At 39.7% G+C, this 12,375-nt stretch overlaps 1 protein-coding gene across 1 annotated transcript in view; it reads right to left on the bottom strand.

The window, feature by feature from the left end:
• The window catches only part of cenpi (centromere protein I), an 86,371-nt gene that overhangs the window by 1,922 nt on the left and 72,074 nt on the right, over positions 1–12,375 (bottom strand). The window contains exons 16-18 of the mRNA XM_048605311.1: positions 10,274–10,322; positions 1,849–2,082; positions 743–781 (exon numbers count right to left, since the gene is read on the bottom strand). Of these exons, the coding sequence (XP_048461268.1) occupies positions 743–781; positions 1,849–2,082; positions 10,274–10,322 (322 nt within the window). The remainder of the gene's footprint in view (positions 1–742; positions 782–1,848; positions 2,083–10,273; positions 10,323–12,375) is intronic.

The raw sequence follows: 12,375 nt of genomic DNA, 5'->3' as shown, positions 1-12,375 counted from the left end.
TCATCAAGTAGGTGAAAGGCATTCCATCATAACCCTGCCTTGTGCCTTGAAGTTGATAGAAAAGCTACAGGGAGTCAGAGGAGTTTCTTGCCATAAAATATAGAATGGTAATCAGATGGTGGGCAAATTCATTTATAGTAATGCCAATGAATGTCAAGGCAACTGGTTAGACTTTGTTGTTGGACAAGTCATTGCCAGATATAGTGTACTTATCATTTCCACATTAGGTGTTACATGCACCTAAAAGGACAGGTAGTTTGATTATTTAACATCTGATCTTAAAGACAGTGAATTGTTTGAACTCACAAACCTCCGATTCAAAGGCTAGAGAGCTACAATTGAGCTAAGGTGGACAGAGGGAGAGTGAAAATACAAAACTTTTACAGAGGAATGGAAATCAAGAGAATGACAGTGAGAAAGATAGGAGTAGGTTGTGACAAGTGACAGCAGTCAGAAAAAGTTGTGATAAAAGGTAGTGGTGATGGCTGAAATAAGAGTGTGGTAGAAAGGAAGTGGTGGGAACTGGCAAAACAGTGGGATAGGAGAGATGAAAATAGGGAGAGGGAAGATTTCAAGTAAGAAATGCAGCAAAATTGAGGAGTTTTAAAATCCAAAATAGAAATGTTGAATAAACTACCAAATTATTTCAAAATATAACAGATTGCAACATTTGCACACACGAGGCCCCAGTCAAATTATATACCCTCATCTATATTCTTGAAAATAGATTTGTTTAGCATACTTGTATTGCATGTAATCGCTTCTTTCCATTGGGCCATCCCTGCAAAAAAAAAAAATTGGGATTATCATGGTAAGACTGTATCTGATTTGGAAGTTTGATTCACTGTCTTAATATCCAAGTGTAAAAAAATCATAATGACTTTGCAGAGGGCATGTTAGCCAACATATGGATTCACCATTGATCTATGGAAAATCACGCACAACAAGCATTCAAGAGATTAAGATTCAACCATGTGTTTAAAAGATGACTGAAATTATGATTTATATGCACAATTTCTGTGTAAGCTATAATCAGAGATATGTTTAAATCACAGTTTAAACTCTGCTCCTGTTGAACCATCAAATTACAATGTACGGCAAACCCATTTCAGATGGCAACCAGACAAAATTTACAAACAAATGCATGTCATTAAAATCAACTTGACCTATTAAAATTGCCCTGAGAAATGAACAAACAGACCAGTGCTAAAGTGCCAGGATTAAAATTTGATTGGTACTGAACTATATTCTCAATGGAACATCTCTACTAATCAGTGTCCACTTGCCAACCAATCAACACTCTCCTCGAAAACAACATTTTTGCTTCCACCCTTTAATTTGGTATCACTTATGAATTGCCTGTACTTTGGTATCTCTTGTGAATTGTCCTGAACAGCACAAGGTGAAAAGTACTCAAGCTTTGTATGATCAAACAACAATTCATATATAATTTTTTGATATTACCATGGTTGGTCAAATCTGCACAGGGTGTAGTTATATGCCTCCTTTATCAGCTGCTCTATCATGGATTTCTCTCTTGCTGTTGAGTAACCACCAATTTGTATTAATATTAAAGGAATTGGCTTTTGCTCTATAGGTAGGAAAGTGCATCAAAATATGAAATATGATAAAAAGTAGCATGTCGGCAATTGAAGTTCATAGGCACAGGCCCAATTTCAGATCATTGTAGATCTGAATGCATGGCTAAGATAACTGTGTAATTTTGTCTTTCAACAATGATATTCCCAGAGAAGAACAGGGTTTCAGCGGCAGAAGCAGAAAAAAATTAACTGGCACACAGCAGTTCATTAATGTACCAGTATCGTAATCTTTGCACTTGGGTCTTACCTTCTGGGTAAAATTTATGGCATGTCCCATCAGTGCTGGATGATTAACAAGAGTAAAACTGCTCACAGGGTCTGGAACCTTGGTCTGTGCTAGCAGATTATATTCAATTCCAATACCCATCGGATGAATATCTTGTTCAAAGTTTCTTGTTGTCCACAAGCAGCTGACTGCAGCTTTCATAAATGCATTGTATTGTTGAAATGTTTTCCTGTTCACCTTCAAACCTATTTGTGCCTGAAAAACATGAAGAATAGCTACATTTAGAATGCTGCAATTTATCAAATTCTTTACCCAGAACCAATCCCATAAAACTTTGGAATTTCTTTCTGTAAAATTGTGCAGGTAAATCAAAAGTATAGAAAATGCTGCATCTTATAATTAAAATAAGAAAGCTAGTATTTGAATGAACATGATCCGTCCATGCAAGTTACAGGCCATTCTCTTCGGTAGCAAATGTTGCATTGCACTAGTAACAAATATCTAGACATTTTCTTAAATTAAATACATGAAATATTCCTAACAGGCGAGTCAGATAATGGTTTTAAATGGAAAACAACTAATCTGGTGATCATTAAAAAATACTGTTGGGCAAAAGATTTTGTTAAACCCACTATGTAAATATTAATACAAAAGCAAAGAAACTATACAGGTTGGAAATTTGAAATATAAACAGAAAACTCATGCTGTCTGACTACTCAGTATTTCCAATATTTTGGTGACACAAAGCTGAAGATACTAAAGCTTGAAAGACAAGCAGCTTAGAAACATTCAATTACAGTAAAGTCACACCATTCAGAGGGATGCACTTTGGAGGACGTTGTAAATGGTGAAATTGCGAACATGATTTTGAATAGGAGTCAATGGGATAGTTTCCAGCCAGAAAGCTTCCATTCCCTTTCTTTGAGAGAAGCATTTCAGTAGCATGTAATTACTGACAGTAGAATAGCAACCATTGCGACTTATTTAGTCAGTAAAGCAGTGTATATCAGTGAACAATTTTTTCCATCTCTCGCACCAGGTGCCTAGTGTTATTGCTATTTGTACTTTAAAGCAGAAAAATTGTAATATGCAACAATTTGAATCATAGATCTACAGCAGAGATCTACAGCACAGAAAAACCTCCTTCCGCCTATTGTGTCTGTACTGGTCACAAACAACCACCCAACCAATTCTAATCCCAGTTTTCAGCACTTGGCTACAGCTTTGTATGCCTTGGCCTTGTAATTGCACATCTAAATACTTCTTAACTGTCATTAACGGTACATTAGTTGTCCTCAAGTCCTCTGCAATTCTCCTGTAGCCTGAGAGGAAACATTGTCCATATCCCTTTAACCTTTTACTGATTTAAAGATCCATCAATCTCCTCCTTAAATTTATTCAATGTCCCAGCGTCTGCCATGCTCTGGGGTAGTGAGTTACACAGATTCTCAACCCTTTGAGAGAAGTAATTCCTCCCCATCTCTATTTTAAATCTGCTTGCCCTTCCCGTAAAGCTATGACCTCTCCTTCTCAATTGCCCCACAAGAGGAAATCCCTTTGCATCTTGCATGTCTCAATTAAATCTCCTTTCATTCTTCTAAACTCCAGACTGTACTGGCCTACACTGCTTAATCTCTCTTCATAAGACAAACCCCTCTCTCGAATCTATCCAATGAATCTCCTCTGAACTGTCTCCAATGCAGCTACAGGCCTCAAGTATGCAATACTCCAGGTGCAGTCTTACAAATGCCTCATTAGTTGCAAAAACATTTTCCTCCTTTTAAACTGTATTGCTTTCAGAATAAATGTCAATGAGGAATGATCTTATTGAAACATACCAGATTCTGTAGGATTTAATAGAGTAGATGTTGAAAAGATGTTTCCACTAGTGGGGTATCTCAAATTAAGAGATTACAAAATATGAGGACACTCATTTAAAATAGCGAATTGGAGGAATTTCATCTTTCAGAGGCTAGAAACTGGAATCTCCTACCCCAGAGTATTTAAAGAAGAGGTTGCTATAGATTATTAAAATATCACAGTTGAGGGCTATCCTGACCTGGCACAAAACAGAACTTGAGGCCTGGGGCAGATTAGCCATGATCTTGTTGAATGGCAAGGCAGGCTTGAGGGGCAAAGTGGCCTTCTCCTACTCCTGTTCCTTACATTTATGGAAAAAGTTTATCAAAAGGAAAATATTAACTGCTTTTGAGACGCAGTCAGATTTTGACAATAGCTCCATAGAAGAGTACACAACTGAATACCAACTGCTGCACTAGAAAGTATGGCCCATGAAGGAGTGACCAGTTCTGAAGTTCCAAATGTGGCTCAGCCACAAAGACAATTATCGAAACTGGTAATTAAAATAAAATATTTACCAAGAAGGTGCTGAGAAAAGAAGCAGTGGAACTACTATTTATAGACCAAGGGAGGCAACTGGAAATTATAATAATTGGTTGAATGTACAAGTTGAGGGCCAAGAGGTTAGTGTGGTTAGGAATGTGATCATGAACTTAAAAAATGGAAGGTAAGACAACACAATGTATTCTTGGACAGTGACACTGGAAGTGAACTTACCCCAAGCAAGAGATCACAAACTGCTGAAAGGAATGCTTTTAATAGGAAAGGGAAATCAAACACTGATGGCCCAGATCAGAAGCCATTGTGACGGGCAAGAGTTAGTGGCTACAAACAAATCAAAAGACAGAATAATAAAAAGATATTAAACAGGAAAAAATACAAAGCTGCAGAGAATTTGAGGTGGATACGGAACTGCCAGTACTATCTAATGAGTGAATATGCACAGAAACAATGTTCCTTGATGGGCAGCATTCCCCCTTTTTTTATTCTTTGCAGATCTCCAAGGTCAGTGTACAGCAGTGACTTCTGAAATTGGAAGTCAATGCTGCAATTGCATCAGAGTGCTTTTTGTGTAATGTTGGAGCTGCTGTGCACATGTGCAATGTAGAGGGAATGTTACTGATCGGACTAAAAGGGTAGTTTCACCAATGGCGGGAAAAGCAATTTCGAACATTTTTTTGGCATTACTAGCTTGGTAAAGTAGATCATTTGATTAAAGATGCCAACCTTAAGGAGATCAGCTCTAATCAAAAGGGAAGTGTTTCTTTGCCCTCCAAAAGTTGCCAAATACAGTGGGGATACTCTGGAAGTTAAATAAATGCATAAATGGCTGAAATAATGCCTCAAGAATTTGATATTTCTCAGTAAGATCCATCTTATTAAAATTCCATCTTATTAAAGTTTGAAACTGATTTTACAATATTTTACTGAACCAATGTGGGAGCAGCTTTCAGGCATCTCTATTTTGCACATGGATTTTTTTATGCAGCATGGAAGCAGTGAATTGGAAAACTACTTCTTAAATCAATTTCAGAATTCAAAATCTAAGTCAGGTTCTAGGGCTTCTAAATACATTGGAATGGAAATCAAGCAGAATAGAGAGACTGTTGATTTGCATCAGCCATCTTATTTGGAAAATAATACAGTAGCCTCATTACAGTTTGTCAAAGTACAGATTCACAAAAAGATACAGCCACTTCCAAAACTGAAATGGAAAAATTGCAAAGTCTAGATAGACAAGTGGGCAACCAAATGAGATCAGATGCCAGTTTTGAGGTCTTGGCGTTGACTATGCCTATTAAAAATCCCAAAGTTGAAAACATTAATTGGGCAAACAAAACAAAAGCAAAACAATACAGAAAAACAAAATTGTGCATTTATTTTGAAATTTCCATCATTGGGAGATGCCAGGGACATGAAACTTATTATTTTTAATACACTTCCGTAAATCTCCAAGATGGGTTCTCATGTGCAGGAGGATTTGTAAATTTTCTTTTGGGAGAGGGAGGTATATGTTATTCTTCAGTTTGAACCTAAAAATATCAAAACAGCAGCAATACCCGCTGAGTGTGATGTTAGAATTAGTTAATCTCGTATTTTAACAATGTTTTACAAATGCAAGTATTATGCTAGTCTAACAAGGGAATGAGGCTATTTTCCATGTTAATACATGGTCTTTGAATGAAGCCAGTTTATGTTGCCATAACCACACAGCCATCTCAAAAGCATTGATAAACTAGAATTGAGTAGCAGTTAGCAACATATAATTAAAGCACTAGTTACATTGTAACTGAAAATAAATCATCAATACTGAACAAAAGCAACTTAATTATTTTTTCCTTGATACATCTTAATAGCTGTATGTATTTTAAAATTGAGTTCTAAGAAACAGACTGTCCGTGAAAGGAATCAAAGTGAATAAGATAACTCCAGGTTCTTAGCAATTTAGCACGCTTGCCTTCATTGCTCAGTCCTTTGAGTATAGGAGCTGGGAAGTCATGTTGAGGTTGTACAAGTCATTGGTGAGGCCTCTTTTGGAGTACTGTGTCCAGTTCTGGTCGCCCAGGTATAGGAAGATTATTATTAAACTGAAGAGGATTCAGAAGAGATTTACCAGGATGTTGCTGGGTATGGAAGATTTGAGTTATAAAGAAAGGCTGGATAGGCTGGGACTTTTCTCACTGGGGCATAGGAAGTTGAAAAGTGACCTCATAGAGGCTTATAAAATTGAGGGGAATAGATGGGGTTAATGGTAATGTTTTTGTCCCTCAGATGGGGAGTTTCAAGACTAGGGGGCATATTTTTAAGGTGAGAGGAGAGAGATTTAAAAAAGACACAAGGGCAATTTTTTTTTTTTTAAACACAGAAGGTGGTTCACGTGTGGAATGAACATCCTGAAAAAGCAGTGCACGTGGGCACAATTACAATGTTTAAAAGATACTTGGATAACTACATGAATAGGAGATATGGGCCAGGAGCAGGCAGGTGGGACTAGTTTATTTTGGGATTATGTTCAGTGTGGACTGGTTGGACAGAAGGGTCTGTTTTCACACCACATGACTCTACAACATCATCCTTACACTGAAATATTGACAAACACGTTCATTCTAAGAGATAAGGCAGTTAGACGTAGTTCAGACTTCAGTTATCTTAGATACTTTCAGTCAACTTGTTCAGCTATGTTATTACACACCCTGTTCAGGTGAAACTTGAACCAGATCTCTGTCCAGAGGTAGGGACACTACCAATGCAACACAAAAGCCCTTTAGTCATCTTGTATCTGTCCACCAGAAGCAGCTGAAGATGAAGAAATATATTTTGAAAAGCTCAAGATTGAGCGCCTTCAAGATTTAAGCAGACTACCAAACCTCCAACAATGACTCCACCAAAATCTCCGAAGAGATCATTTTAATGGAGTGGAGGAAATCTGGAAAGTTGTGAAGACAGCCATCATCTCATGCTGTGAAGAAACCATCGGCTGCAAGACCATGAAACACCAAGACTGGTTCGACGAAAATATCCACATCATCCAAAAGACCCCGTTAACACAAACAGGAAAGCTCTCCATGACTGGTAAAATGACATCTGCAGTGAGGCAAAGATATAGTTACAAATAACGACAAGGGAAATCAAGTGCCAATGGTGTATCAAGAAAACTAAGGATCTGCAAGTCTGTGCCAAGAAGTATGACACCAAGGGCCTCTTCAGTGCCACAAACCCAACACTCTTGGCCTCAAACTAGTGCACAGTAAGGATGGGACCCTTATGGAGATAGAGAAAACACCACTCTCCAATGGAGAGAACACTTCAAAAGAATCTCAAAAACATTATACAGTTGTAAGTGAGGACACGTTTGAGGAAAGCCCCTAATTCTTGGATTCCTATCTAGTGTGACAGAAATGAATCCATCATTAGATATACGACGAATGGACAGGATTCCAGTGGAGATTTAACTTTGGAGGAGCAGCGCTTACCCATCATCTTCAACTGTTTCTGAAAATCTGGGACAAAAGAAAACTCACTGCCAATCTCAGGCATGCTTCCATTGCCACTGTCTTCAAGAAAGGAGACAAAGTTGGAAGAACCGAGAGAATCATCAACTCTCCATCACTAGGAAGATCATTATCTGAATTCTTAGTAGGCACCTTCTCTCAGTCTCTGAGGACATTCTTCCTGAGAGCTAGTATAACTTCTAACCAAACCATGGAACTAGGAATATGATTTCACTGCTCAGCAACTTCAAGAGAAATGCCAAGAATAACATCAACCACTCTATATGGCCCTTAATGACTGAGTCTAATGTCTTGGTTAGACCAATCTGGAAGTGAAAGACCCTGTCGAAGGCTGGTTGTCCAGAGAAATTCATTAACATTCCCCCATTACCAATATCTTGTCATGGAGGAAATATCCTCACCGATAATAACCTGACATAACTGACATCTTTAAGGTCAAGACAGGAGTCAAGCAGGGATGCATCATTGGCACCCCCCTCCTCTTTTCTCCATCACCTTCATTATTCATTTTATCAAGAACAAGGTTCCCAGTGGTGTGGACATCACCTACAGGACAGACAGAAAAATTTGCAAACTCATCATGATGGCTCAGTCACTAACACTGCTGCCTCACAGCACCAGGGACCCAGGTTCAATTCCACCCTTGGGTAACTGTTCTTGTGGAGTTTGCACATTCTCCCCATGTCTGCGTGGATTTCGGCCAGGTGCTCCAGTTTCCTCCCACAGTCCAAAGATGTGCAGACCAGGTGAATTTGCCGTGCTAAATTGCCTATAGTGTTCAGGGATGTTTAGGTTAGGCGTGTTAGCCATGGGAAATGCAGGGTTACAGGGAAAGGGTACAGGGATGGGTCTGGATGGGATGCTGTTCAGCAGGTCGGTGTGGACTTGTTGGGCTGAACAGCCTGTTTCCACACGTAGGGATATTATGATTCTATAAATCAATTGAAATCCAAGAGGAAAACAACACCGACCTCATTTGTAGGTGACAATACGATTTCTGCACTCTCCTAAGTGAATCTTCAAGCTTAATGCTTTCACTCTGCAGAAGCATACTGAGGACTTGATCTCAACCTCAACCTCAAGCTGTCTCAAGTCCTGCTAGTCAGGGACTTTTTCTGATGGCAAGAAGAAATGGAGGACGAGTTTTGTCTCAATGAAAGATGCGATTGAATTTTAATGAGATGAGGTCAACCAAACTGAACTAATCTCAATTCATCTAAACTCTAAAAATTTGGGGGGAGAAAAGTGCTGACAGCAAACCTAGCACCCACCTCCAAGTTGTTCCCCATAATACGATAAATTGGCATACATCGTAATTAGTAACTTGACTACCACATTCAAATGAATACTGGTCAATTGAGCTTGTTACCAAGTCAACTGAACAGTACAATTCACTGTCCATGCCATTATACAGTTTGAATGAACAAACTATTTTTTGAGGCAAAGTTGGAAAAAAAGACAAAATTGGTTGGGGAACACATCATTCAAGTTGCATTGTCATTAGCACCCACCGCCCTCTAAAAGACGTCAAGCTGTGTTTTGCTCCTCTTTTCTTTCGCTTGTAATCATGGCAGCATCCATTACTGAACTCTGGCATTGTTGAAACTATTAGAGCAGCCAACCATTCAGATGTCAGTGAAGCAGGTTTCTTTCCACTGTATCTTCTGCCAGACAACTTCCCTTCGAGAGGACAGACAGCAATCCACGGGACATGAAATTCAGCCCCAATATTGGTAGCCATATCATTAACTGTCTCGGCCTTTAGCATTAGATTTTCCTCAATAAATTTCTTCACTCTGTGTCTTTGTTTCCGAGAAAGCTACCACTTCACCACTGATCAAATTTTTCGTTAGTTCTTACATGTTTGGTGTCAAATTTTGTTCGAAACTCAGTGACCAGCAGAACCTTGGGATATTTTACTATATTAAAGGCGCTACATAAATGTCAATTGTTGTCCACATGGCTGCTGATACTCATACAACAGTACTCTTGACTGTACCAATGGCATGATAATATAATGGATGGGTTTCTCGATTAGTATTATGCTATAATTTATTCATTAATATTATTGAGAAACTTGTGCTGAAAAGAATGTGGAAAGCCACAGAAATAAATTTATACAACTATAAACAAGGAAGAGGTCTTATGCTCTTACTATGTCAAAGCATGAAATCAATACCTGGAACATGTGCACTTTTTATTTTTTCATACATGTATGTTATGACATTGCCTACAGCTACGTGATTAATGATCTAGCAGTTTGTAAAATGTTCCAGAATCATTTGGATTCAAACTCAAACTTGTAAAAAGGTACTATGTAAAACATCAGTTACTAACTAAGGATAGCTGGTTCACATTCAGACAACTGCTCGCAGACTTCCTTCAGCATGATTTAAAAGCTATTTTAAGCTCCAGCAAATGCCATTTATATGATGTGCACTTGAACTAAGTGAACAGTCAAGTCATTTTACATTTCAAAAACAATCAAACAAACCACAGCATCACATTACAAGCACAGTTTTCAGCTTTCAATATTACAATTCACAATGACACTTTAAATATAACAACCTTACATTTGTACTTGAATCCAAGGATTTCAAAGCTGTCAGATTTGTCCGGTACCTGAAAGAAAATGTAAAGCTGTTGCTTTTCACGCAATTTATGTTTTCATATCAAAATATAATGCATTGTAATCAGTGAAAATATAAATGCAACCTGTTTAATTAACCAAATATGTACACTAGAATTTGCATCATTCAGCACCCCACCAACCCAAATCTCCGATATCCACTTGCAGTGCTCACTGCGACCACATACAATAATGGTGTTGTCGTCTGAAGTAAATGTAAAGGAGCCAAATGAATGTTGAAGTATTTTCCCTTGTATTTACAGAGGAATAATGTCAAAGGTAAAAGAGGTTTTAACCCTCCAAGTTGCAGTATGTGTTGTGGTATTTTTTTTATTCCTACTAGCATCACAAACTGCAATAGGTTATCTGCATTTTGATTTACTAGCAGTAGTGTGTGCACACCAAAGCACATGAATTTTACTGTACCTGTATATGCATTTCATACAGGGCTTTTATCATAGAAAAACATACAAAGCCATACTCAGATCAAGAAAAAATGGATCAAAGATATCAAGGGATGTGATAAAACACTTGGTCCAAAATGTGTGCTTTAATCAGAGGTATTACACAGAGTATGGAGACGGAGTGATTTGGCAACAGAATTTTACTTCATAGAGCTTAGAAGCTGAAAGCATGTCCAATGACATTCAAAGATAGATGATGTGCAATATCTGGGCAATTGGTACAAAGGCTTCCAGGGTGAGGTTGGAAGAAAGGAGAAATGCGGTTGGAGAAGGTTACAGAACTAGTGAGAGGCTAAGCTATGCAAGGAGTCAAAACAAGGGGATGTGCAATTTAAAATGGGAGATACTGGGGGAGATCAAGACCACAGTGGAAACAAGTTAACAAGATCCTGATGCAGAGCAGATGGAATGGATGGGGGGGGGGGGGGGGGGGGGAGGTTTTAAATTTGCACTTTAGGATCAATGAAAATTAGTGACAGGTGGAAATTCAACTATGAGATAACTAAAACAGTCAAATCTGGAGCTGACAGACAAAGATTATTTTGGCAGCTGATGAGTTGAAGCACTGCCTTCATCTATCCTCTGTGACCTGATCAAAACTTTGACAAAATTGTTTCAGAGATAGCAGGAACTACAGATGCTGGAGAATCTGAGATAACAAGGTGTAGAGCTGGATGAACACAGCAAGCCAAGCAGCATCAGAGGAGCAGGAAGGCTGACGTTTACAGACAAAGGGGGTGGCCATGGGTACCCGCATGGGCCCAAGCTATGCCTGCCTCTTCGTAGGTTACGTGGAACAATCCCTCTTCCGTACCTACACTGGCCCTAAACCCCACCTCTTCCTCCGTTACATTGATGACTGTATCGGCACTGCCTCGTGCTCCCACGAGGAGCTCGAACAGTTCATCCACTTCACCAACACCTTCCACCCCAACCTTAAGTTCACCTGGACCATCTCCAATACCTCTCTCTCCTTCCTGGACCTCTGTGTCTCCATCTTTGGCAACCACCTAGAAACCGATATCCATTTCAAGCCCACCGACTCCCACAGCTACCTAGAATACACCTCTTCCCACCCACCTTCCTGCAAAAATGCCATCCCCTATTCCTAATTCCTTCGCCTCCGCCGCATCTGCTCCCAGGATGAGGCATTCCACTCCCATACATCTCAGATGTCCTCGTTTTTCAAGGACCGCAACCTCCCCCCCCTTCAGTGGTCGAGAACACCCCCCACCCTGTCTCCCTCACACCCTCTCCCCGCAATAACAACCAAAACAGAATCCCCCTCGTCCTCACGTACCACCCCACCCCAACGCATCATCCTCCGACACTTCCGCCATCTGCAATCCGACCCCACCACCAAAGACATTTTTCCCTCCCCACCCTTATCTGCTTTCCGGAGGGACCACTCTCTCTGGGACTCCCTTGTCCGCTCCACACTCTCCTCCAGCCCCACCACACCCGGCACTTTTCCCTGCAACCGCAGGAAGTGCTACACCTGCCCCTACACCTCCCCCCTCACCCCCATCCCAGGCCCCAAGAAGACTTTCCACATCAAGCAGATGTTCACCTGCACATCTGC

Source organism: Rhincodon typus, chromosome 14 (genome assembly GCF_021869965.1).
Source record: "Rhincodon typus isolate 14 chromosome 14, sRhiTyp1.1, whole genome shotgun sequence".
Classification (NCBI taxonomy): Eukaryota; Metazoa; Chordata; class Chondrichthyes; order Orectolobiformes; family Rhincodontidae; genus Rhincodon; species Rhincodon typus.
The sequence above is the reverse complement of the archived record's forward strand: the minus strand, read 5'-3'. Positions and strand labels throughout refer to the sequence as shown.